Source organism: Loxodonta africana, chromosome 3 (genome assembly GCF_030014295.1).
Source record: "Loxodonta africana isolate mLoxAfr1 chromosome 3, mLoxAfr1.hap2, whole genome shotgun sequence".
Lineage (NCBI taxonomy): Eukaryota > Metazoa > Chordata > Mammalia > Proboscidea > Elephantidae > Loxodonta > Loxodonta africana.
In genome coordinates this window covers 12,083,165-12,107,859 of record NC_087344.1, presented here as the reverse complement: position 1 = coordinate 12,107,859, position 24,695 = coordinate 12,083,165, and the positions used below count along the sequence as shown (strand labels likewise).

Sequence of the window (24,695 nt, the reverse complement as noted above, 5' to 3'; positions counted from 1 at the left end):
CGGGATTCCTCGGGCGGCAGCAGCAGACACAGGTCGCCCCCAGACCCCGGGGCCGCCGTCCCTCCCTCCAGCGCGCGCCTCTCCCCCGCCCCTCGGCGCGCCCCCGCCCGCGGCTCCGGCTCTGGTTGGAGCGCGCGCCCGGCCGCCTCCTCGCGCGCACGCCCGCCTCCCGTCCCGCGGCCGAGGGGCGGGGCCGGCCGGCTCCCCCGCGCCGCCGCCGCCGCCGCCGCCGCCCCCTCCCCTTGTTCTTCGGCTACAGCAGCCGCCCAGGCTTCGGACCCGTCCCGTCCCAGGCACCCGGTGTGCGAGCGGTAGGCGGCCGGAGCCGGAGGTGAGCGCAGCAGAGCAGGTGGAGGGCCGGGCGCGGGCTGGGCTGGGCGGGGAGGGGGCCAGCCGAGACGCGGCTCTTTGTCTCCTGAATCCGTTCTCGGGCAGCCGGAGCCGCTCCTTCTACCGGCAGGTGCCGGGGTCCCTGGGGAAGGCCGGGGAGGGTGCTCCGGGCCTCCTCCCCTGCTCTGGAGCCCGCGGTGGCTCCCTGTCCCAGTGACTGGCCGTCTGGGTCCCCGAGGGGGCGAGGGTTGGGGGCGTGGATCTCGGGTCCTGGAAGGGAGCAGGAGGGGCAGTGGGGCGGCGGTGGGCCAGGGCGGGCAGGGCTTCCAGCATTTGGGGAAGGTGATGGGGTTGGGACTTGGAGACAACCAGCTGAAGAGCAGCGCTTGTGGGTGGGTAGGATGGAGGGAAGCGATGGAGGCGCAGGCTGAGGTTCCGGCGCCCGTGAGTGGCGATGCTGGGGAAAAGGCAGCAAGGACCCTAGTCCCCGCAGGCAGCATCGCGGTGCAGGACCTGGGATGCTGATGGGTCACTCTGCTCATCAGGTGCAGGATGGACAAAAGGGACAAGGCCAAGGCTGGGGCCACTGCGCGGACACCGGCTTCTCGCCCTCCTGGCCTTCCGACCCCTAGGCCGCCAGGGTCTCCTCGACCCCCTCCTCCAGTAACCACCGCAGCCCTCCGAGTTCTGGGAGCAGCTGGGCGAAGGCCCCTGGCAGAGCGAGCCGGGGGCATGGGGGGAGCCACTCTCCCCAAGGCTGCTCCCCGGGTGGGACCAGCGCAGAGCACCGGGACAGGCACCCGGAGTCCAGGTACCCCAGCCTCTTTCTCCGACCCCAGCCCTATCTCCCCCGCCCCTTTTCCCGAGGCACTAGCCCCACCTCCTGCCTTCCGGGGCACAGCTGATTCGGCTTGTCCCCTCAGCCTCCAGGCCCCCAGAAGCTGCGAGAGTGGAGCGGGCCCCTGCCAAGGCTCCGGGCCCGGGCTGTAAGTCTAGCCCGGCACATGCCAGCGGGACAGCCAGGTAACAACATCTCCCCCCCCCAAAAAAAAAGCCCCTAGGCAAGGGTTTGCGTCACTATCTGAAACCTTTTAATTTTACACATAAGTTGCGGGGGCGTTTGAACGTTTGCAGATTCCTGGGCGCAAGTTGTGTGAAAGCCGTTATTAGTCTGTGGAGAGGGTAAATGCCCCATTTCACAGATGGAAAAATGGAGACTTGGGAGGTCAAACAAGGAGCTAGGGGTCTGCCCTGAGCACTGCCCCTCCCTTCCACAGGGTGGGGCCTGCTGGCCAGAAGGGACTGCGACCCTCAGCTGAGGAGCCTGTGGCCAGAGGAAAAGCCCCGGGGGCTCCCAGAAGGAGCGGCCCTAGCGCCGGGCCGCGGAGAGGTACATGACCTGGGGAGAAGCGAGGTTCCTGGGCAGTGAGGGAGGACCTGTGGTGACCCCTTGGCCCTCTGCTTCGCCTCTAGACTCTTCCAGGCCCACTTCCGGTGCTCCATCCCCGGTCGTCACCCGTCGGTCCCGGTTGCCCGAAGCCGAGGTGGGACTCCCCCTGGCAGCTCCGAGTGCCCGGCCGCGGCCCCTAACCGAGGCCCCCAGGAGATCAGGGAGCAGCGCGGTGGAGCGCAGCGCCGCTGAACCGAGCCCCACCGCCAGGAGGCGGCCCAGCGCTGGCGGGGGCCTCCAGAGGCCAGCCTTGCGCCCCCTGGGTTCCAGCACTGCCCCTCTGTCCTCTCCAGCCCGCTCCGGGGCCTCGGCCCGAGGAACACCGTGGGCTCCGGGGCATCCTTCCCAGTCCCAGTCAAAAGGACCCCAGGGTCTGCGCCCCCCGCAGGCCACACCCCCAAGGAAGGCCGCGGCCTCTGGGCGGAGCCAGTCTTCCCCTTTGGCCACATCCTCTCCGCAGGGTCGGAGCGCACAGCAGGCACCACCTACCCAAATCACTGCCTCCCGGCTGCCTGCCACGCTCCCTCCTTCTCCACCGACCACGCCCCCTCTGCCCGTCAACCTCGGTCTTCAGGCCCTGCCCTCCCCAACAGCAACATCCCCTTCCCACGACCTCACCTGTTTTCTGACCACGTCTCTTCCATTAACCCCTCCTTCCTCTACCCTCCCTCGAACGACCCTCCCCTCTCCACCAGCCACACCCCCTCTGCAAGCTCCACCCTTTTGCCAGGGTAAGTCCTTTACTACTGCCTGCGCCTCTCCCCTGGCCACGCCCACTTTTCTGGCTCCATTCTCTCCATCAGTTTCACCCCCTCTGCAGAGTATGCCCACTACCCAGGCTTCTCTGGCTTTGTCCCCTCTTCCTTCTCCCTTGGCCACACCTCCTTTGTTGGCTCCTTCGCCACCAGCCACACCCCCTCCACAGGCTCCAATCTCTCCGGCAATATTTCCGCTGAACCCGCCCTCTCCTCTAGCCACACCCCCTCTGCAGGGCCTGCCCTCCTCTCTGGCCACGCCCCCTACTCAGACCCCAGCTCTCTTGTCTCCATCTCTTCAGGCCACGCATCCGAAGCAGGACCATCTTCCTCTGGCCACAGCTGCTCTGCAGGCTTCTCTCTGTTTCCTGACCACACTCTCTCCGCAGGATCCTTGTCCTTTAGACTCTCCCTTGGCCACACCCCTCCTACAGGTCCCACCTTCTCTGGCTTCACAGCCTCTGCAGATCCCTCCCTCTCCCTTGGCCACGCCCCCTCCACAAACCACTCCCCCTTCTATGGCCACGCCTCCTCTGCAGGCCCCTTCTTCTCCCCCTGCCTCACCCCTTCTGGGAGCCCCTCCCTCTCACCCAACCTCACCCCCTCTGCAGGTGCCTCCCTCTCCCCCTGCCTCATCCCCTCTGGGAGCCCCTCTCTCTCCCCCAGCCTCACCCCCTCTGCAGGCCCCTCACTCTCCCCCTGCCTCACCCCCTCTGCAGGCCCCTCCTTCTCCCCCTGCCTCACCTTTTCTGGGAGCCCCTCCCTCTCCCCCAGCCTTACCCCCTCTGCAGGCCCCTCCTCCCCCTGCCTCACCCCTTCTGGGAGCCCCTTCCTCTCCCCCTGCCTCACCCCCTCTGGGAGCCCCTCCCTATCCCCCAGTCTCACCCTCTCCACGGGCACCTCCCTCTCCCCCAACCTCACCCCCTCTGCGGGCCCCTCCCTCTCCCCCAATCTCACCCCCTCTGCGGGCCTCTCCTTCTCCTCCTGCCTCATCCCTTCTGGGGGTCCCTCCCTCTCCCTCAACCTCACCGCCTCTGCACACCCCTCCATCTCCCCCTGCCTCACCTCCTCAGCGGGCCCCTCTGTCTCCCCCAGCCTCACCCTTTCTTCAGGCCCCTTCCTCTCCTCGTGCCTCACCTCCTTTGCCGTCCCCACGCCGACCCCCGACCCCGGGTCCCGATGCCCCGATCCCCGGCCCACGGCTAACCCTGGCGCTGGCCCCGGCCCCACCGCCGCCACCCTCGCGAAGCCCGTCCAGTACGCTGAGCGGCCCCGACTTGGCCGGCCACAGCAGCAGCGCCACCAGCACGCCCGAGGAGCTGCGCGGCTACGACAGCGGGCCCGAGGGTGGCGCCACGGCCTCCCCGCCCGCCGACGCGGAGCTCGCCGCCTGCCACCCAGCCGCCTGGAGCCAAGGCCCCGCTCCGCCGCTGGTCGTCCGCAGCGCCCCAGGTGAGCGATCCTCCGGACCCGCGGGCCAGCACCGGCCTGTGGGCTGCGACTGTAGAAGGGCGGGGCTTCGCGGCTCGGCGCGGGGCGTCTGTTAAGAAAGGCGGGGTCTCGCGGCAGGGCGGGGCTTTCCCTGGGCCTAGACATAGCCTCTCCCCGCAGGAGCGCCCCTGCCGTGGTCACCCGCTGCCGGCCCCGCCTCCGGTGACGGTCTGTGCACCATCTACGAGGCTGAAGGACCTGAGGCGGCTCCCCCAGCCGCCGGCGCTCTGGATGCCGGGCCCGGTGCGGGCGGTGGGAAGGCGGCGGCCGTGGCGGCGGCAGCGGGGACCGGGGCCGCCCCGCGGGGCCCGAAGCCGGCGCGCCTGGGCGAGCTGCCGCTGGGGGCGCTGCAGGCGAGCGTCGTGCAGCACCTGCTGAGCCGGACGCTGCTGCTGGCGGCGGCTGAGGGGTCGACGGGCGGCGGCGGCAGGGACTCAGGGGGCGCGGGCGGAGGCAGCGGCGTGGGGAGTGCCCGGTCTGCGCTCAGCGATGCTGAGCTGGGTCGCTGGGCCGAGCTGCTGTCGCCACTGGACGAGTCCCGTGCTAGCATCACTTCGGTCACCAGTTTCTCTCCGGACGACGTGGCCTCCCCGCAGGGTGACTGGACCGTGGTGGAGGTGGAGACCTTTCACTGAGCCATGTTCCGGCCCCGCGGTCTACACCCATTCCTGCCTTAGGACCCGCCCCCTCTCACGCCTCTGTCACGCTTCTTTTAGACCCCACCCCCACACCCTAGGTCCCTGCACCTATTCCCTAGAACCCCGCCCCGGTTCCATTGGCCTCAGGCTCCCCAGAGCCCTGGTCTTTTGGCCCAGGTTCTCCCCTCTAGCCCCGCCCCCTTGGCCTAGGACACGCCCCACGCCCTCGAGCCCCGCCCCATGCCCAGTGTATCGTCTCCCAGGCAGCCTGAGGTTGCAATAAAGCTGGTATGTTGGTGGTGGTGGTTGAAAACTCGCTGTCACCGCTGAGGGTGGGGCGGGGTGGGCTCGGGCTGGGCATTGCTGGCGGCTGGGTGTGAGCAGGTCGGAGCTCTGGCTGAGGGCCTTTCTCCCGAGGGGAAGGAGGGATGTACGAGGCGGGGCCCCGCTGTGTCCTGTAGCCCCGCGCGTCGCCCCGACCCATGTGTGTGAATATGTGCTTCTTCACGTCCGGCTTCTGGTGACAACTCTCGGAGCAGAAAGGGCCCGTAGCATGGCGCAGGGGAAGTGATGCTCCTGGGAGGGCACGGAACCCTTTGCGCGGCCCCCTCTCACAGTGCGCACCCCACTTACCTTATGCGCCTTGGGGCGCTGCGTTGGGTGCCAGGACGGCCGGCTCTTTGGAGGTTGCTCGAGGATGGGGCTGGAGGCGGGAGCCCAGTGCGGGAGGGGAGGGACGGAGGTGTTGGCTGAGCTCTGTGGTCTCCTCTTTCTTTCTGTCCAGCACCTTCCCAACCCTGGAGGTCGCAGTGCAGAAGGCAGCCCGGCAGTTGGGCCTGAGACCCTCTGCAGGACTGAGGACTCCTCGGGCCTGGCTCTGCCGGGGCCTGACCCACTGCCCCAGGAGGGGCTGTAGGGAAGAAGCGGCCTCTCCCAGGGCTGGGTGGAAGACCAGGGGGTCCTCAGATTGACCCTCTTCTCCGTTTGTCGGCGCCTAAGCCCATGGCCCTCACCCAACTCAGGGTGTCCTCCTCAGGCCCCTCCAGCCAGGCAACCTCGCTGGTGTCCACAATCAGGGGTCCTCAGGAAGCTCTGGCTCCACCTCCATCCTGGCATTCTTACCCTGTCCACCACCTCAGGCATCCTCACCAGGCCCCCAAACAATGTCTTCACCTGCCTGCCCCAGTCAGAATTCCTGTCTTTCCCCAGCCCAGTTACCCCCACCTTTGTGCCCCTCAAGCCCTTGCCAGGGGTGCCCTCCGCCCAGGTGCCCCTGCAGGAAACTCACCCCTGAGAGTCTCCTGCTTCGCACCCAGAACGATGGAGGCAAGGTAGAGACCGCAACCCCTAGTGCTAGCAGGTAGAAGGATAGAGTAGGACCCATGGTAGGCCCTAGGCCCTGTCTCTCCCTGGACCCAGTCCCCATAGCTCACCCTGCAGCCAGGTTTCTGTCAGGCACGGACCCGCCAAGTCCAGGCTGCTCTCCCCCCAGACATGGCCACTTTCCAGCCTGGGGTCCCAGGAGAAAGTGGTCCTGTCCCCAATGGGCACTGCCACCTGCTCACCTGGGAGGCAACTGGGGCCCAGCATGCTCTCAAGCTTCAGGTTCTGTGGCAAACCATAGAGGTTTCCTCTCCAGCCCAGCTCCAGTGAGGACTCAGGTGTCCTGGGTTCCAGACCCTGAGACAAGCCCAAGAGGAGGTGCTGACCCCTGACACACCAGGCAGCCAGGGCCTCAAGGCCAGGCGACAGCCCATCAGGAGCAGGACAGAGTCTTGGATGACTCCCCTAGGACCTGCCCCACCCTGGGGGCCTGTGGGGTGAAGTTACCCTGGGGGAGCAGGGAAGATGGACAATGGCTCAGTCTGATTGTTGAATCTGCCTTCTCGGGCTGCTGCTCAAACCCACAAGAGCTGAATGTGCTGGGACAGTAGGTGGGACGTGGCTGCCACTTGTGGCTCAGCAAGTGTCAGGCAGTGGGGGGGGCATTGCCCACACTGGGTGCAGAGGGCGAGGCCTGTTGCATCTGCCTGGACCCAAGCTTGCTTTGCCATCTCCAGCTGTCCCACACACTCCGTGGGGGGACCCCGCGAAGAACTCTGCCTCTCCAGCCCCCCTCCCCCAGTGGGAGTTCCCACTCACTGTCCCAGCTTGGTCTGCACCGGCTTCCTCACTAGCCGCAGCCCTGCGCCCCATCTGATGGCGCCTCCTCACCGCTGTCCTCAAAGTGCCAACTCTTGCTCCTGGCTCGAGTGGTCCCTCCGGGTCTGGCCCTGCCCGCTCTCTCCTGTCCCTCCTTCAGAGGCTTCTTGCTGATCCCTGTCATGTCTCACCCTTATGCTTCGCCTTTGGAGATGGCTCTGGCACCACCTCTTCCAGGAAGCCTTCCCTGCACATTTATCTATTGGACAGTTACCTTGCGCCCTCATCCTGGTGTGTCTCCTCCATTATCTCGGGGGAGGCCCAAGTTGAGTCACCTAGGTGAAGAATCATGACCCCCCGCCCTGTCCTTGCCATCTCCAAAGCCACCCTTCCAAAATGCTATTATAAATGTCCTGTTTCTAAGTCTGACATGGTGACACTCTGCCACCCATTTTCTCCAATACTAACCCTCTCTTAAACCCAACACCTTTGCTCACACTCTCCCCAGCAGCTTGTGGCCCTCCTGCTGTGACTGTACCCCCCCACCCCGATTCTAAGGCACTGCAAGAACACCCCATCGCTGCCCCTCCCACCCTCCGCTGCTGGGGTCCCCCAAGTCCCAGGCCTGCCCCACTCAGCGCCCCTCGCCCACGACCGTGTAAATACACTTTATTTTCCATCTTTCCCGCCTGGGCGACATGTGGAGTGTGAACAGGCAGTGTGCAAAATGGTGGTGGGCAGTGTCCCCAGGCTTTAACACTGAGGAGTGGGCGACTGGGAAGGGGGGACTGAGCATGGATCCCTACCCCAGAAGCGCCAGGGAGATTGCTTGTGACGCGACTCGAGGCTCCAGGAGCACCGAGGGTCAGCCCCGAGGGTCACGAGGCCCGGGGTGGGGGGTCTGGGGGCATAGTTGGGCTTTGGCACCGTTCTCAGCTCTGACTTAGCAGAGACCACGGGACCACCACGAGGAGGCGCGGAGGCGGCAGCTCCACTGGAAAGCCTCACCTGGGGCCTGGCCCTGGCCTGAGATGGGGGGTCTGGGGGCAAAGGGAAGGAAGGGAAGCGGAGATGAGGACCCCCTGGAGAGGCTAGCCCTGAGAGGGCCCTCCTCCATCAGCGGCAAAGAACTGGGTAATGGGAGTGTCTCACAGGAAAGGGTGGGGCGAGGGGCAAGGCTTTTTCCCTTCCACGCAGCCGCTCTGGCCGCTCCACCTCCCAAACATGGACAGACACTGCCCAGCCCTAGCCTGGCTCCTCCTGGCCGCTCACACCCCAAGTGGCCCTGCACACAGTAAGGGGGACTTTGGTTTCTGCTGCAGGGGCCATGACACCTGCACCAGGCAGGAAAGCCCAGCCCGCCACCTGTCCCCAGCGGCCAAGGGCTGGTCAAGGGTCCCGGTGTCCCGAGGGACATCTGGTAGTAGTGAGCAGCATCCAGCCCAGAGGCGCCCTTCCTGCCTCGGCTCCCTCCAGCTCCTGGGCTCTTCCTGGTAGGGCCACCCTTGTCCCAGAAAGAGGCCTGCTGGAGATGGGAGCTTCCAGCTCGCCCAGTCCTGGGAACTCTGGGTCACTCTCTGCCCTCGCTGGTGACTGGCCCAGGCACCGCTGGGACGCAGGAGGTCCTGGAGGGGTGCGGACCAAGATGGGTAAACACTGCTGGGAAGGGAGGCTGCCAAGGAATCCTGAGGACCCCGCGGGGCTCGGCACCGCCTTCTGAGCCCCACCGCGCCAGGCCCCAGGTGTGGGCGTGGCTCAGGACCTCGACCCAGAGGCGCCGGAGGCTAGGGCCCCGGGCACCCCCAACAGCTACAGCCCCCGGGCTCCTGGCTGGCGGGGGCGCGGCCTCAGTTGTCCAGGCCCTGGCTATAGGGCGCGGCCAGCTCGTCAGCGTCGCTGTCCGAGCTGCCCTCGCTGTCCTTGGCTGGCCGATCCAGACCGCGGAAGAAGCGTGCGTCTCGCGGGGACAGCGGGTAGAGCGCGTCCTGCAGAGCGGCGCCCACGCCCACGCCTAGCAGCTCCTCATCGGAAGATGGCAGCGAGTCCTCGTCCAGGTGTCGAGCCAGGCTGAGCCCGTCAAAGGCCAGCGGGTCCTCGAAGGGCGGTGGGCCCTTCAGCAGCCGCACCTGGGCGGGGGACGCGCGCGCTTGAGGCGTGGACTGCCGGACCCACGGAAGCCGAGGACACCCAGTGCTCGCCCGGGGTCTAGCCACCCGGCGCCAGCGCCGAACGCCCGCCTCGCGCTCACCTCAGCCTTCAGCTCCTCGATCTGGTCCTTGAGCTCGCGGATGTACTGCGACGAGTCCGAGTGGTTCAGTTGGCCCTGGATGCGGCCCTCCTCCCTCTGCGGGCGGCCGGGTCACTGGGGTCACGGCAGGGCCCAGCTCTGGGGCCCGCCCCCCTCCCCCGCTTCCCGCCGCTCACCTGGATCTCCAGCTCGGCGATGCGCTGCCGCATTTCGGCCACCGCTGCCATGCTGTCAGCCTCCCGCAGGCGCACGGCCATCACTTCCTCTTTGCTCTGGAGGGCGGGGGAAAGGGCCGTCAGGGTCCGCGAGGCAGGTCCGCGGGGCGGGTCCCCGGGGCAAGTCCCCCGGGCTGGCGGCACCTTGCACTCGGCCTCTGCCTGCTTGCGGCGGCTCTCGCTGAGCTGCGTCTGCAGCCCCTTGTTCTGCGCCGCCAAGTACTGCAGCTTCTCCTGCAGCGCCGCGCGCTCCGCCTCCACGCGGTTCAGCAGGTTGCGGTGGATGTGGTCCTGGGGGATGGAGGGCAGGGGTCACGGCCCAGGCAAGGGGCCGGCCGAGGCCACCAAGCCCCTCCCTAGACCCGCAAGCACTGGACTCAGTGCGGCCACCGTCGGTCACCCGGCGCACGCGGCCCACCTGCGTCTCGAGCTCCACCACGCGCTGCCGCAGCTCGCGGCCCTCGGCCAGGGCCTGGGCCTCGCGCAGGCGCACGCTCATCAGCTCGTCCTGCAGCTCGCCCAGGACCAGCTTCCGCGGGGACTCCTTCCAGCGACCGCCGCGGGACAGATGGGCCTGCGCGGAGAGGCCGGAGTCAGCCTGGGCGAGGAGCCGGGCAGCGGCCCGAGGCGGCGCGGCCCTCACCTGCCAGGTGTCGGAGAGCTCCTGCAGCTGCAGCTTCAGCTCCCGCGCCGCGGCCACGGCCTCACCCTCGCGCACCTTTAGCGCTTTCAGCTCCTCCTGCAGCCGCGCCACGTTGTTCTCATCCGGCAGCGAGCTGTTTCTCTGCGTGAAGGGAGGCGGTCAGAGCCCAAGGGAGCAGCGGCAGTCCCTCCTGCAGGGCCGAGTCCCCAACCCAAGTTTCCTCGGAGCTCTGCCTTTGGCAGTCCCCAGCTGGGGGAAGGTGGCACCCTGCACAGAGGCTACAGGGAGCAGACTCCACCTGTGTGACCCCAATCTGAGCCCTTCCTGTGTGAAAGGTGTGTAAGGAAGCACCTACTCTAGGGCAACCCCCGGAAAGCCAGCAGGACAGACCGCCAGGTTCCTGCTAATAGCACAGGGAAAGCAGCCTGAAATTCCCCCTCCCCATGGCCAGACCAAGGACCTGCACCAAGCCCTGAGTGAGAAGACCCCCCTCCCCACCATAGGCTGCCCCTCCCTGGGAGCCAGCAGACGGCCAGCCTAGGCTGTCCTGTGTTCCACCAGCTCAGTGACAGGGAATTTGTGCTCTAGCCTCATGGACCAGAATCCAGCTTCCTGGACAAAGCCCTCACTAACCCTCCTTTGGGTCTGGGGGTGGGTGGGGTGTGACAGGATGTTCTGTGTGCACATTTCGCTCCCATGTGGAGGAGGCAGCAGGAGGGAAGCCCAGGTCTGGGCTGGCTGCTGGTAAGGCTGTGGCAGAGACACCAGGGAGGATACCAAAATAGTGCAGGCCCCAGGGGGCAGTGGGAGAGTGGTCCCAGCTGCCCTGTGGCTGGCCGGTGCCTCCCTTCCTCTTGCAGCTCTGTGGGAGAGACTTGAGTCAATGTGGGCAGCTGGGGAGGGAGCCAGGAGGCAGGGCTGCAGTGAGAAGAGAGTGGACCCCAATCTGCTGCTGGGTAGTGGTGGCAGCAGCCCTGATACGCTTGGGCTTTCCCCTCCCTCCATCTGGGAGCCAGGGCCCCAGGGAGACACACTCGGGTGAGACACAGTGTCCTGAAGCTCATGAAGGCCAGCCACACTGCTGGTGATTGTGCCTCCTACTGAGGGCAGGGTACCCATGTGGGTCCTGCGGCCTCCTGTGCAGGTGGCCAGGCATGTGTGTGTGTGTGTATGTGTGCGTGCACGTGCGCGAGTGCATCTCTAGGGCTCGGGAGGGTCTGGGGGTAGGAGCTCAACTTCCCATCCTCTCAGACCCTGTGAAAAACCATGAGGGAGAAAGGCTCGGGGGAGTGGGCCAAGGATGTGCCTGGTCCAGGCAGGACGGAAGCAGTGGGGCTGGTCCAGGGAGGGCATCCTGGGTTCTGGCCTCAGCAGATGATACCTCTTCTGAGGGGACTCACCTGGGGGCAGGGGTCCTGACTCCAGAGGACCTTGTGCTGGCCCAACTGGCTTCCGCTTCTCCACCTCCTGCACCTCCCAAAGCTCACCAGTAACCCCAGCTCTCTTTGCCCAGGCCCCCCCAGCTGCTTGCCCAGGCTAACCTTCTCCATGTCCAGGACCTTGTCCTGCATCTCCCGCAGCGCCCCCAGCGTCTCTGTCTCCCGTAGCCGTGACTGCTCCAGCTCTGTCTCCAGGTGTGCCACGAAGTCCTCGGTGAGGCGCGGATTATCCTGGGTGGGCAGAGGGCTGCGCTGGGCCTCCATGCCAGCTGCTGCGGGCCAAGGCCTTGGCCCCCTCCCCAGAGCCTGTGGGCTGGGACAAGGGCTCAGGCTCGGGCATCGCAGAAACCAGGCTGCGGGTGGAGAGGAGGTGAAGAGAAACCCTGGATAACCTTTCCTGTGACTCCCACCCTCTTGACAGGAGTGAAGGGGGCTGAACCCCACTGGGGTCCCCGTCCGCCTGCGGGTTCCTGGGAGTCCTGACTCTGGTGCAGCCTCTTTCCTGGGCAAGCCGCGTGGAGGGGACGTTGTGAAGGGAACCTTCCATGGCCCCAGGATACGTGTGGCCTCCCGGGATGACTGGGGTGGCAACCGAAGACAGGCTCTGGGAGGCCGCGCTCCTGCTGTACAGCGGGTGCCCTAACCTAAGAGTTCGGGTGGGGGCGGAGCCTCGGCCGGGGCGGGGCTCGGCGCTGCGCACGCGCGCTCCTGCCCGGCTCGCCGCATCTGCTCCCTCCCACTCTACCGCACCCCCACTTCCGCCGGCAGGTGTCTTCATTTCAGAACTGGCAAGGGTGGGGGAAGATTGCTGGGACCACTCTCTTGCTCAGTGCCCCGAAGGCTTCTGAAAGGTGCTAGAGGGGCCCCAGGAGCGATGAGTGCCGTGTAGGTCAGGGTGCCGCCTGGGCCCCAAAACGATCTGGCTGGTGGTGCGGGAAGGCCCTGGGACCGGAGTCGTGCCCACTCTGGCTGCGCGCGGCTGTGTTTTCTCTGGATGACAGCCTCGGCCTTCCCAGCCCCGGCTGCCCCTGGCTGCCACTTCTCTTCCCCTCCCAGTGAGGGCCTCCGTCACGGCTCCCTGCCCTCCACCCAGGGGCAGATTTTCCAGTTGGCAAGGTAAGCACGGCGTTTACCTTGCTTAGTGAGCAATTCCACATTTTTCACCACATCAAAGAGTCTGCTTCTAGATATTGCTGGCATCTGTCTCTCTCTTAACCGCACAGCACCTTCCTACAGAATCAAAGCCTCTTTTCAAATTTGTAATCCCTGACATGGGGGATGCCCCAGTAAGCAAGGTAGGCACAGGGCTACTTGTGCTTATTTGTAATCTTTGATGTGGTGAAACCCATGTGAGACGGTTCACTACAGATGATCTGGTAAGCAAGGTAAGCACTATGTTTACCTTGCCTATCGGATAATGGACCTCTGCCTCCACCACTGTGGGTCTTGGGGTTCATGGGTGCTGGCAGTCCTGGCCCAGATGTGCTCTAGGCCCTATTCCAAGCCCAGGCCAGGCTGCACCTCCCCCAGCAGCCCCTCCTGGAGCCCAGGGCTACCCACCCCCTTGCCACTTCCTGGTGCCTGCAGCTGCTCTTGCTGGGTCTAGGGGTATGGCCCTGGGCCCCACCTATCTCTGCACCCTCTGCAAGGCCTGACCTCGGTGCTAGCCATTTGGTGGGTGGCACGGCTGGAAAATGCTCTCTGACTGGCCCAACAGGCAGCATCGCTGTGCTTTCTCCAAATCGGGGCCTCCACACCCCCGCCAGGGCGGGCTTGGTCCAGCCATAGGGTGCAGAGGCCCGAGGAGCCAGCAGCATCTCTCCCCGCTCTCCAGGTGTGTGTGCACCTGTGAGGGGCTGGTCTTGGGGCTGCAGCGCCTGCTGGGGGCAGCTGCAGGGAAGAGTTCTCAGAGCCCCTCCTGGGGAAGCGGATTGCGGGGGGTGGGGTGGGGTGGGGAACACAGTGCTCCAGCCCTGGGCCCTACCACCACTGGATCCTGACCTCACAGCAGACTTGGGCTGCCCCTCCCTCCAGATCAGAGGAGCACAGACCAGACCCAGAGTACTGGGGCATGGCACCAGGGAGACGTAGCCCTGGCACTGGAGAAGGAAGCCCCTCCCTTGTCCCTTGTCCTAGCTCCTACTCTGCATGGCTGGCCCTTCAACCCTGGGTAGGTGCCATGGTTCCCCCAAGGATTCACAAGCCCCATCAGCAGAGGCCATGTATGGGTGCCCACCTGGGGTGCGATGAAGTCAGTTTGCCACCTGGGCCCAAAAAGATCTGGCTGGTGGTGAAGGAAGCCCTTGGGGCTGGAGTTGCGCCCCCTCTGTCTGGGCAGATGACCAGACACCATCACTGGGTGGCAGAAAACAGAACTCACAGGGTCACCTTACTCTGCCCCCGCCTCCCCGGGCTGCTGCAGGGAGGTGCTGGGGGAGAATCTGCACCCAGAAAGGAAGAGGTGGCCAGGGGCTCTGCGGGAAGGCCTGAGGGCAGGGGGGTACCTGCTGCTCCTGCAGCTGCCGGATGGTGCTCTGCGCCTTCTGCAGGTCCTCAGCCGCTGAGCTGCACTGCTGCCGCACCACCGCTAGCTCCCGCTTGATGACGTAGTTCTCCTCAGCCTCCTGTGCCCGTGTCACCTGCCCCTGAGCACAGTGAGGAGGGGGCCGTGACCCTCTGCTGGACCTCCAGCCTTGCCTCCAGCCATAGGGGCATGAGGGAGTCTGGGCTCAGAGAGGGTGGGGTGGGGTGAAGTGAGGGCAAGGCCTCCTGCACCCAGAGCCTGGGATGGGGTACCCCCAAGCTGGGCAGCTCCAGCCTGCCCTGACAGGGGGCAGACAGGCATGGGACACCTTGAGGGGCCTGGGCTCGATCCTTGGGGCTGGCAGCCTTTCCTGGGTTGGGAGGTCGGACACACCTCTCCCAAGGCCTCCCCACAGCCTCATCCCCTCACCCCACCCAATAATTTGGGTCCCCCATTCCAGGCTCGGAGCCACCAGGTGGTGGGTGGAAGCTTTCAGGTAAAGCCATTCAAGATGAGGTGGCAGCAGAAGCAGGTGAGTGAGAGAAGATGCCAGGCCTTGCAGGTAGAAGCAGAGAGCAGTGTGAAAGGCCAGGAGGGGGAGCTGTGTGTGTGTGTGCAAAGAAGTGAGAATGTGGAATGAGTGTGTGAACACATGTGTGTCAGTGTGTAGGTATTATGAATGTGTGTGTGTGTGTGTGTGTGTGTGTGTGTGTGTAGTGGGGAAGCTTAGCAAAGTGCACACACCAGGGCCTGGAGCTGACACACTCTTAGGGTCCCGGAGCTCTCCCTGGTCCCGACCCGTGTCCCCTGAAGGAAGGGGGGTTTCTACACACATGTGTGAATCTGCATCCCCACACCTCACATTTCCTCTCCATTTCAAACGTCCCCCAGGAAGGCCTTTGTCTCCCCTGAGAAGCATCCCCAGCTGCCCCCATGCACGGAGCCAGGCCTACCCCCATCCCCTCAGAATGGCAGCGGCCAGGGGCGAGGCGGTGACTGGCTGTCGTGTGCAGGGCAGAGGCCAGGAAGGGAGTCGGAGAGGGAGACAAAAAGCTACAGTACCTGGATTAACCTATCAGCCAGAGCAGCGCTCTCCTACCCGGTGGAGGGGGGTCCCAGCGACAGGGGGAGGAGCAGAGCGGAAGGCGCGGGACAGAAGAGGGAGAGACAGACAAGAACGCTGGTCACTAACGCAGTGGACTATCTCTAGAAGCAGGGAGAGAGCAGTGAAGACCAGAGACCCGGCAGGAGAGGACCCGGAGGAAGACCGAAGCCAGAGCCAGTCCATCCTGGAGAGGGGTCTGGGTGCGAGTGTGTGGGGAGGGGAGGGGCCGGGCTGGGCCGCCCACCGCCCCACCCTTCGGGTGGGAGGCCTTGGCGCCTGGAATGCGAGTGAGGAGGGGCCGCCCCAGAGGACTGGGGTGGCGGCGCTGGCCTTGTGGCCAAGAATCAAGGGGAGACCCGAGCTTTGGGTCAAGGGCAGTAGAATCCTATGACGGCCTGACTCCTGTGGTCAGCGGAGGGTCAAGTGACAAGGAGGGCCCACCACCCAGAAAGGAGGAGGGACAGGAAGTGGGCGCCCCCGTTCTCCCATCTTTAAAGAGCCGGGATCCAGGATCAAGGCTGGGGTGGCAGTGCCGCCCCCTCTTCCTCTACTCTGCCTTTTTTTTTTTTTTTGAGGCTGAGACTTCCAAATTGCAGGGTGGGGTGCCTTGTTGCCCAGTTCCTCGGCACTTCAGTCAAAGCAGTTCTGCCTCCTCCCCTACCCGAGCGGCACGGGGGCGGGGCACTAAAGACAAGCGGGTTCCGGCGTTTGCAGTTAATCGGGCGATGACTAAACCCCAATCCCAGGGTTAATTACAGTGGCTAGCAGCGCCAAGTGAAGTTTCGCCGCAGCCTCCAATTAAGCCGCAGCCCAAATCTCAGCGGGGCTCGAGGCGGGGCCGGGCCGGGTGGGGTTCATTCACAGTTCAAAGACAGGGGGCAGGGGCGGGCCGGCCCTCGGCTCCTGGGTCCTGCTCCCCGGCTGGCGGATTCGGTGCCACAGGCTGGTGGCCACGCCCCTCACCTTCTCCAAGGTCTCAATCCTCTGTTTCAGGAGCCGGTTCTCCGTCCGAAGTCTCTATGGGGGGAGGGGGAAGCATGTCAGACCCGCCTCCCACTCGTGCACCCCCACGCACTCCCACCCCCACGCTGGGCAGGACGGAGCCACTCGCGCTGGAGCTCAGCCAGCATCTTCCCTTTTAGCTCAGGAATTTCAGAAAACATATAGGGACCAACTCCGGTTCAGAAAAAAAGTTTCCCTCTAGTCCATTCCGCGATTCTGACTCACTGCAACCCCATTTATATCAGAGCAGAACTGGGCTCCACAGGGTTTTCAATGGCTGGTTTTTGGGTGGTAGCTTGCCAGGCCTTTCTTCCTAGGTTCCTCTGGGTGGATTGAACCTCCAACCTTTTTTGCTTAGCAGCTGAGTGCATTAACCCTTTGCACCATCCTGGGGCTCCTTTCTGTTTAGAAGGGCCGTTCATTTTATTCTATTTTTTAAAGCAAACCTTGGTTCAGGAAAATTATGTGAGTGCTGTTTGTGGTTGTGGTCAGCCCCTGCTCCCTGCTTGGGAGCCTGTGTCCGCCCCACACTAGGGTCTGTCCCCGGCCAGTGCGGTATCTCTGCATTTCTGTTGACACCACTATCAGATGGCACTCCCTGCCCTGTGTCCCTCATTGCTTTGCTCCAGGCCCCTGGGTTCAAATCTCCCAGGACAAACTCCTCTCACAGTGTGAGTCCTGGCGAGAGTGTCTTTGCTGACCACACCCATTTCCTTTGGCTCAACAACTACGTTTCTGTGGGCTGCCAAGGGCAAGCTGCACTCAATGGTTGTCATTTTCCCCAGTCAGGTTTTGGAGATGGTCTCTCTTGCTGCAATGACAGACTCCGGTTAGTAGCTGTGGTTTTAGGTGACCCGGCCAGCTTTGGGGATGCAGGTGAGGTTGCTGTTGGTCTCTGGCTGCAGTTGTGTTGGATCCTGGTTTTGTGGTGACCCCATGCACAATGGAATGAAACATTGCCTGGTCCTGTGCCATCCCCATGATTGGTTTCTGATCGAATCGTGATCCACGGGGTTTTCACTCGTTGATTTTTGGAAGTGGATCACCAGGCCTTTTCTTCCTAGTCCATCTTAGTCTGGAAGCTCTGCTGAAACCTGTTCAGCACCCTAGCAACACACAAGCCTCTACTGACAGACAGGTGGTGGCTGTGCCTGAGGGGCACTGGCCAGGAATCGAACCCGGGTCTCCCGCACGGGAGGTGAGAATTCTACCACTGAACATCAGCGTCCTCAGGTGAAGTTTATACATGTCTTATAGCTAGTGTCTACCTACACACATAAGAAATCAGACACAGATTTCGTTTAGATTAGCAAATTGGTGAGGGTCCTGCCTCCCCGTGGATTACACAGGAAATTTCCTTGTTTTCTTCCTGGGAGAAAATGTGATGGAATCACACATAACATTCCCAGGAAGCAACTGTGGTCAGAGAAAATCTAGTCATTGACTCATCTCAGGAGATCACGCTGAGTCAGAGGGGAAACTGAGTCAGAGTGGGCTGGGGTCAGAGCTGTGAAGGCACAGGTCTCTGTGCCTCACCGTGATTGGGAGTCCTGACCCCTGACCTCTGGATTGCCCTGTTCTCCCTCCGGCCTCAACCCACTGCTGCACCAAGTAGAACCAGCCCAGAGGAGCTGGAGGTGCCCTGACAACCAGCATGCCTTTCTTCTGCTTACCAACAAGAGAGGAAGAGGGACCAAGAGTTCCATGGGGGTAAGGGGAAAGAACAAAGGGTCGGGTGGTAGGAGAAGGCACCTGCCTGAACCCTTTAAGGCCGGTGAGGGGCTCTCAGGTCCTCCCCCTGGGAAATTTGTAGGCTGGGCATGTGGCCTGATGCCCAAGGGCCTGCTGTGCCCCTCGTGGTCACCAGATGGCAGCAGGCCCTTGTCTGCATGTGAGTGAGACACACGTTTGGACTGGTGTTATCTGTCACGCTGTCATTACTGAGAGAGAGAGAGAGGCTACAAAAATCAGGGCCCAAGAGCCTTTCTGGGGAACCTACAAACATGGCTAGGGCAATGATGCCCTCTCCCCTGCTCAGGTATGGGCAGCAGGTAAGCCAGGTTCTCATCTAGGTTCTACCCCTGCCTGTCTAGGAAGGTGGAGATGATGATGGTGGGGGTAATAATAATTTGAACAGCAGAGCAAGTATCATCCCCATTTTAGAGAAGAGAACAGTGAGGCTCAGAGAGGTGAATTCACGCAGCCATCCATGGTAGACCTGGGACTTGAATCCCAGTCTGCTGGACTCCAGTCTGAGCCACTTCCACTGAAGAGGGCAGAGCCAGGCTATGCTGGAGTTTGTGTTTGGGCCTGTCTCCCGCCGGACTGGGGGGATCCCCCAGTCTCTACCGTGGCTCTGGCACACAGCAAGTGCTCAATAAATGCTTGCTGAGTGGGTTACCAGTCACGTGTGGAGGGATAAAAGCAGAAGGAAGGAGAAGGAAGCCTGGGCTCAGAGGTGCTGCATGCATAGGGAGCTCCCAAACCTGGCCCATACACCCGGGTGTCTGGTCCCTGCTGGCCTGGGGGGCTCCTGCTCTCTCGGCCTTCTGGATACTCCCATAGCCCCCAGCACACTGCTGCCTCGGGCCCTTTCAGCTGGGTTCTAGTGCCTGGAACATTCTTCTCCAGGCTAGCTCTGGCCCAGCCGTTCTCTATCTCCCTGCACGTGGTACCTGGGGTACTTCATAGCAGGCGCCCTCTACTTTATATCAGCTTATTCTCCCCACTATGCCCAGGAGAACAAGGCCCTTGGATGCCTCAGTAGCTCCCGTTTCTGGCGTTGAGAACAGAGCCTGGGGGGCAGGCTTCTGCGCTGGGGGTGAGTGGAGGGATGCCTGTCTTAGGAAAGAAGGATAGCTTGGTTCTCTGCATGTGTAGGGCAGGGCTGCCCTCTAGTGGCCACCAGCCCACAAGCAAGGAAGGTCTGTGTGTTGGTGGGGAGCCCCCCAGGGCGCCCCATGCTGTCCCCTCCCACAGACTCACTTTGATCTCGATCTGCTCCTCCATCTCCTTGCTCTTCATGGCTGCATACTCCTTCTCCAGCCTGCAGAGGGGGAGGCCGACGTAATCACTGTCCTGCTGTTGGGGATGCCCCAGTCCCCTGGGCTGCCAAGCTGGCACTGACCTTTTCATCTTCTTGGGGTTGTACTTGACCTGGTAGGCCTTGAGGATCAGCTTGTCTGGGCAGCTGTCGAACTGGTGGGGGATCACCCTCTGGAAGTACTGTGGGGACATAGGGAGTCACCGAGACGCGGCTCTGACTGCGGGCCTGCTGAGCCCCTGCAGCGTCTGCCTCCTTGTGGGGCCTGGGTACTGGGCGAGGAAGGGGTACCGTCTGCCTGGATGCCACCATGTCCCCGTGCAGGGTCTGCTTGTGTGGATGCCTGGCAGTGCTTGTGGGGGGGACTGAATGACTGAGTGCAGAAGGCCAGGGCTTCAATGTCCAGGAGGACGAAGGCTGGGGTGTCCTGAGGGCGAAGGCTGGGCTGGGGCGGTGTCTGAGCACCCAGAACCTTCTCTGAGGGAGGAGGAGGGAGGACTAGCAAAACCCAGACAAGCAGGGGCAAGGGGAGGCTGAGGCATTGCCTCAGCAAAGGGTTAAGTGCCAGTGGCGGTGGCCACAGCTTGTCGTGGTTCGGGGGCAGCCTGGCTCCCACTCCCCCGCCCAGCTGGCCCCATCCGGCAGCTGCAGACAATGGATGCCCGTGTCTGTGGACACAACCATGGCCTTTGTGCATTCTTCCCTGAGCACCAGCTGGAGGGTGCTGGAGGGGGTAGGGCCTGCGTGCGGGGTGGGGTGACTGGAAGTAGGCAGCCTCTGCTCCGGCGTGCAGGCAGGGCAGGTGTGGGGCTGCCCTGACCCCTCACCCCTGCTGTGCCCTTGCTGGCCGGTCAACTGGGGCAGAAACCACAGCCCAAGCCCCGTGGTTTGGCTGGTCCTACTATTTACCAGTGGGGATGTTCACGCTTTGGGGGACCCAGAGCTGGGGCAGGGGGAAGGGGTGGGACCTCTTCCTGGGCAGGGGTCTCCCTCTGTCTCTGCAGCAGAGCCTGCCTGCTGCTCAGGAACCCCTTGGTTCCTATAGGGAGGGTAGAGCTGGTAGGAAAGGACCAGGGACACTCAGGGATGTCCCCCGCCAGCCCACCTGGGACATCCCCTCCATGTCCAGCTGCATCAGCTCCATCTGGTTCACCTGCAGCAGGGCCAGGCCCACACGGAACACGATCTCCAGCCCCTGGGAAGGCAGCAGTGGTGTTGTATCTCCCTCTCCGGCCCTTCCCCAGCCCAGGATTTGTTTCCCGTTTCCTGTGTGGGGCAAGAATGTCTGGGTCCAGAGCCTCCTGGGGCCTCCCGGGCCAGGCCAGGTCCTTACCTCATACATAAAGATGTCAAAGATGCGGGTGGCCACGGGCAGTGGGAAGGTGGTCAGGAAAAGCGTGAGGAACCAGGACGAGGCATACATGGATGTGTGGAAGCTCTGGGAGCGGAAGTGGGTGTTCAGGTCTGGGAGCTGCTCCTGTGAGTGGGGGAGGCAGGTGGGTGCTGTGAGGAGGGGCCTGGGGTGGCTGTCCCTGCCCACTGAGCCCCCTCCACCAGCCTGTGCTGGGCTCAGTGCTGCCAGCTCCAGGGAGCCCTCCCTGACTGTCCGGCAGCCCTTGGCTCCCCTCTCCTGCTCCTGTATGTGGCACTGTGTGTGCTAGGTGCTGGAGCCCTTCAGAGCTTTGAGCCACATGAGGTAGGCACGCAGGCAGGTGGTGAGAGCAGCCGGCAGGTGTTGGGTGCTCACCCCAGGTAGGCACTGGCCCGACTGCTCCATTGCAGCAACTCATGAATCCACAGATCACCCCGGAAGGAGATTCTGAGGCTCAGAGTAGTGACATAACTTCCCAAAGGTCACCCAGGGAGTGACCTCACGCCCTCTGCCCCTGGTGTGTGCTCATCACAGCCCACCATTATCAAGTGATGTGAGTGCCTATGATATTCCCCTGCCTGCCTGTGCCCACCCGTAGCTCCCAGCATGAAGCTGGGCCCCGCCAAGCTCAGGGGATGCTTGTTCTATTGGCTTGGACTACGATGACTGCTGAGAAGCGATGACAGGCCACTGGGGAAACTGAGGCTGGAGAAGGGAGAAGGCGTCAGGACCCCCTGCATGTCCTTCATCAAGGAAATGGACTTTTGGTCTCTCCTGCCCCATGGCCTTGGTTAATGTGGTGTCATCTCCTTCTTGAGGCGGGGTTGGCTGCTCCTCTGGGGCAACAGAGACCCACTGCGAGCCTAGGGCACCCATTTGCCAGAGCTGCCAGGTCATCTTGAGCACAGCACCTCTCCATCCTCCAGGCCTGAGGAGTGGGGCCTCACAGCCCCACCTGCACCCAGTTTCCAGAGCAGACTGTAGCATGCACATAAACGTGTGTGTGTGCGTGCGTGTGTGCACACGAGAGCCCACTCGGTCTGCCAGCCAGGAGCAGGGCCCTGTGGGGGCTGCTATTTATAAACAAAGACGTCTGCGGCTCCCCAGTAATCAGCAGAGGCAGGCAGACGACACTTTCCCTCCCCTCCACACACCCGGAACAGACAGGGAGAGGGCCGGGGGGGTGTGTCTCAGTACAGGAGCCTGCCCCACCCCTCTGCCTCAGCCAGCTCTGGAAGCCCCACTTTAAGTGCCTGGTCCCTGGTCTGTCCTGGAAACATCCTTTGGGGCAGGGCCATACAGCCCCTGGGGACAGCTGTCCCATTGTGAGCTGGAACGTGTAGATGTGCTGTCTCAGTCCTGGGGACCACCTAGGTTAGCACCCATGGGCCTGTTGCTGTGTGGGTGGGCTGGCAGAGGTGGAGTGGGCTAGATGACCGCTCACCTGCAGCATGTACTCGAACTGGTAGATGCAGAGCCCCAGCTCGGCCATGCTGGGCTTGAAGAGTTCCCGGAGCCGGTACTCCTGCATCAGCCGCACAAACACACAGAACGCCTCCTCCTCGGGCATCTGGGAGGCAGGGGTGGGAGACTGGGCAGTGAGGGCTGTATTCGCTCCTCCTCTCATGGTCCTGGTGTGTGGCACTTCACCTGGGGCCTGTTCCGTTTATGTTTAATGGACACTGACTGTGCCTAATGACCAGGTTGAGCCAGGCCTGGCTGTCTCTGGGGTAGATATTGCCACCCCGCTTTACCGATGGAGAACCTGAGGGTTAGGTAACCTGCCAAAGGCCACATGGCAGAAAACAGTGGAGCTGGGACTTGAATCCAGGTGTGGCCAGCTCCAGAGCCCAAAGTCTACTCCCAGCTGTCTCCTTTCTCTCCTCCTAAGCCTTCTGGCTTCTCTGAAGGAAAATTTCAGGCCCCACAGATGTGACACTGCCTAAGTCCCTGTCCTGAGTTCCCCATCCAGCCCTGGGAGGTGACGGAGTAGGACAGCTTGGCTCTCCAGCCCTGTCTCTGCCCTGGATGACACAGTAGACAGGACCCAGCCAGGACAGGTGTCCAGCCCCTCATGTCCACCCACTGGGGGCCTGGCTTGGGGACTGTCAGGGACAGAGGTGGGCAGAGATGGAGGCTCCAGGCTCTGACCCTGGGAGGATACTCGGTGGAGGGGACACTGCTGTGTCCACCTACCTGCATGAGGAGCAGGCCCACGATGAAGGCGCTGCCCTGGCAGTAGCCTACCTCGCGGTCCACCAGGGAGTAGGCCTGGAAGAGAATGCACATGCTGTCAGGGCGGGGTCCTGCGGCCCAGCAGAAGCCGGCAAGGTGGGAAGTGCTTCTTCGTGCAGGCCCCCCAGGCAGGGCCAGGGGCACAAGGCCTGGGTGTGGAGGACAGGAGCCTGGGAACCCTGGCCTCACCTTCATGACATTGAAGAGGACCTCCTGGCCCAGACTGTCCTGGCCCTTGAAGAACTCATGCTCCGGGTAGGTGCGGGCGATGTCCCTGCGGATCAACTTCTCACAGGGTGATGACATCTTGAGCAGCTCGGAGTACTGGTTCTTGACGGGCATGTCTGTGGCGCTGCACAGGAGCTGCCACACGATGGCCCGGAAGTGGTGCGGGATCCCCTTGCGGATCAGCTCCTGGGGACGCGTGGGCAGGCAGCGGGAGGCTGGGCTGGACCCTGCCCCAGGCCGGCCTCCACACCGCCACCCCAGCCACCCTGAGATGTAGCGGGCCCCCGAGGTGCTCCTGGCACTGAGCTTGTCTGTGCCAGCATGCTGCAGATAAAGAGTCCACAGTCCTTAATGTGCTGCCCCCAGTCCTTCCTGGAACCCAGAAGCAGAAATGCGTGCGTCCCTGAGATGTGGAACTCGGCGCTCAGCCGCTTGCCTACGAAGCCCCCACGCCCCGTCCACTCTCTCCCCACCCCTTGCTCTGGCAATAAAACCAGCTGCTCTTGAGTCGGCTCTGCCTCGTGGCGACCCCATGTGTGTCAGAGCAGAACTGTGCTCCACAGGGTTTTCAGTGGCTGAGTTTTCAGAAGTAGGTCACCAGGCCTTTCTTCCGAGGCACCTCTGGGTGGACTCGAACCTTCAACATTTTGGTTAGTAGCTGAGCACCTTAACTGTTTGTACCACCCAGGGTTCCATGTGAGACAACCAGGAAGTACCTGCACCCCTCCACCCTGCCTTGTGCCCAGCTGGGGCCCCTGACAGGCCCTGCCTCACCTTCCTGGTGCTTCTCACTACGGTCTGCCTGGTGTGGGGCCTGGTGCCTTGCGGTGGCCCAGTAACCATGTCAGCACTGCCCATGCTGCCCACCCGCCTGCCCACCCATCCGCCAGGCTGCTCCCGCCACCTTGAGCAACTTCTCCTTCCTGCGCCGCCACTCCTCCCACTCGTTGGCGATGCGGCCCCACAGGATCCACGTGTCCTCTTCCAGGTGGCTCAGGTTAGAGGAGGCCGAGGAGCTGGACACCAGTGAGGAGCCACTGTTCCGCCGGGAGCCGTTCATGGAGCGCATGGACTTGGAGTCTGCTTCCAGGAGCCTGGGTGGGAAGGGCCGTTGGAGGTGGGTGGGGGGGCTAGGCCACACTCCTGGGGTCCAGGTTGCCACTAGGGAGCCTAGTGCCTCCAGCTGGGGTTTCAGAGGTGCCATGGGTCGGGTCCACGTCACTTCTGCTGAGGGGCTGGTAGCTTCTGCTGTGTGACCTTGGCCAGTCACCTAACCTCTCTGAGCTGTGATTTTCTCATCTGTCACCCGAAACAGCTTCTGTTTTTGTCTGTTCCTGTTCTGTGCCGGGCTCTGGGCTGAGCACCATGTGTAACAGCTCCTTTGACTGTCCTACCAAACTGGTGGGCTGGGTTTTGTGATGACTCACACTTTACAGATGAGGCACAGACAGGGTGAACGACCGATGGAGGGCGCACAGTTAGCAAGGGGCAGAGCCTGAGAGGAATGTGGAAAGTCCCCCTGGAGGCTGAGGCTTTAGCCTCTTCCTCCCAATAAAAAACGAAACCAGTGGCCATGGAGTTGACTGTGACTCTTGGCGACCCCTGTGTGTCAGAGTAGAACTGTACTGCATAAGGTTTTCAGTAGCTGATTTTTTGGAAGTAGATTGCCACGCCTTTCTTCTGGGTGCCTCTAGGTGGACTCAAACTACCAACCTTTTGGTTAGCAGCAAGTGCATATATGATGGCCAGTTCCATTCAACCTCTCGGAACCTCAGTCTCTTCATCTGAACGGTGGGACTGGTTACTCGGGGTTGGCAGGAGGATAGAACGTCCCT

At 63.0% G+C, this 24,695-nt stretch overlaps 2 protein-coding genes across 4 annotated transcripts in view; one reads left to right on the top strand and one right to left on the bottom strand.

Moving 5' to 3' along the window:
• The first annotated feature begins 663 nt into the window (after window positions 1–663).
• Window positions 664–5,371, top strand: PRR36 (proline rich 36). The gene is made up of 6 exons (XM_064280494.1): window positions 664–1,141; window positions 1,254–1,353; window positions 1,608–1,720; window positions 1,804–2,837; window positions 2,925–3,987; window positions 4,147–5,371. Exons 1-6 carry the CDS (start codon window positions 883–885, stop codon window positions 4,659–4,661), a joined length of 3,084 nt encoding a protein of 1,027 aa, XP_064136564.1. The 5' UTR covers window positions 664–882; the 3' UTR covers window positions 4,662–5,371.
• Window positions 5,372–7,427: 2,056 nt separating this feature from the next.
• EVI5L (ecotropic viral integration site 5 like) overlaps window positions 7,428–24,695 on the bottom strand; it is a 30,899-nt gene continuing 13,631 nt past the window's right edge. For 2 of the 3 annotated variants that reach the window (XM_064280495.1, XM_064280496.1), the window contains exons 3-19: window positions 23,765–23,954; window positions 22,822–23,046; window positions 22,594–22,668; window positions 21,842–21,967; window positions 20,359–20,502; window positions 20,131–20,220; window positions 19,110–19,207; window positions 18,968–19,028; window positions 15,944–15,997; window positions 13,856–13,996; window positions 11,454–11,582; window positions 9,913–10,053; window positions 9,688–9,843; window positions 9,414–9,560; window positions 9,231–9,326; window positions 9,055–9,150; window positions 7,428–8,932 (exon numbers count right to left, since the gene is read on the bottom strand). In XM_064280495.1, coding sequence (XP_064136565.1) covers window positions 8,654–8,932; window positions 9,055–9,150; window positions 9,231–9,326; window positions 9,414–9,560; window positions 9,688–9,843; window positions 9,913–10,053; window positions 11,454–11,582; window positions 13,856–13,996; window positions 15,944–15,997; window positions 18,968–19,028; window positions 19,110–19,207; window positions 20,131–20,220; window positions 20,359–20,502; window positions 21,842–21,967; window positions 22,594–22,668; window positions 22,822–23,046; window positions 23,765–23,954 — 2,248 coding nt within the window. In that variant the 3' untranslated portion in view covers window positions 7,428–8,653. Of the gene's footprint in view, window positions 8,933–9,054; window positions 9,151–9,230; window positions 9,327–9,413; window positions 9,561–9,687; window positions 9,844–9,912; window positions 10,054–11,453; window positions 11,583–13,855; window positions 13,997–14,937; window positions 14,971–15,943; window positions 15,998–18,967; window positions 19,029–19,109; window positions 19,208–20,130; window positions 20,221–20,358; window positions 20,503–21,841; window positions 21,968–22,593; window positions 22,669–22,821; window positions 23,047–23,764; window positions 23,955–24,695 lie in introns of all 3 variants that reach the window. The other variant, XM_064280497.1, reaches the window with a different exon arrangement.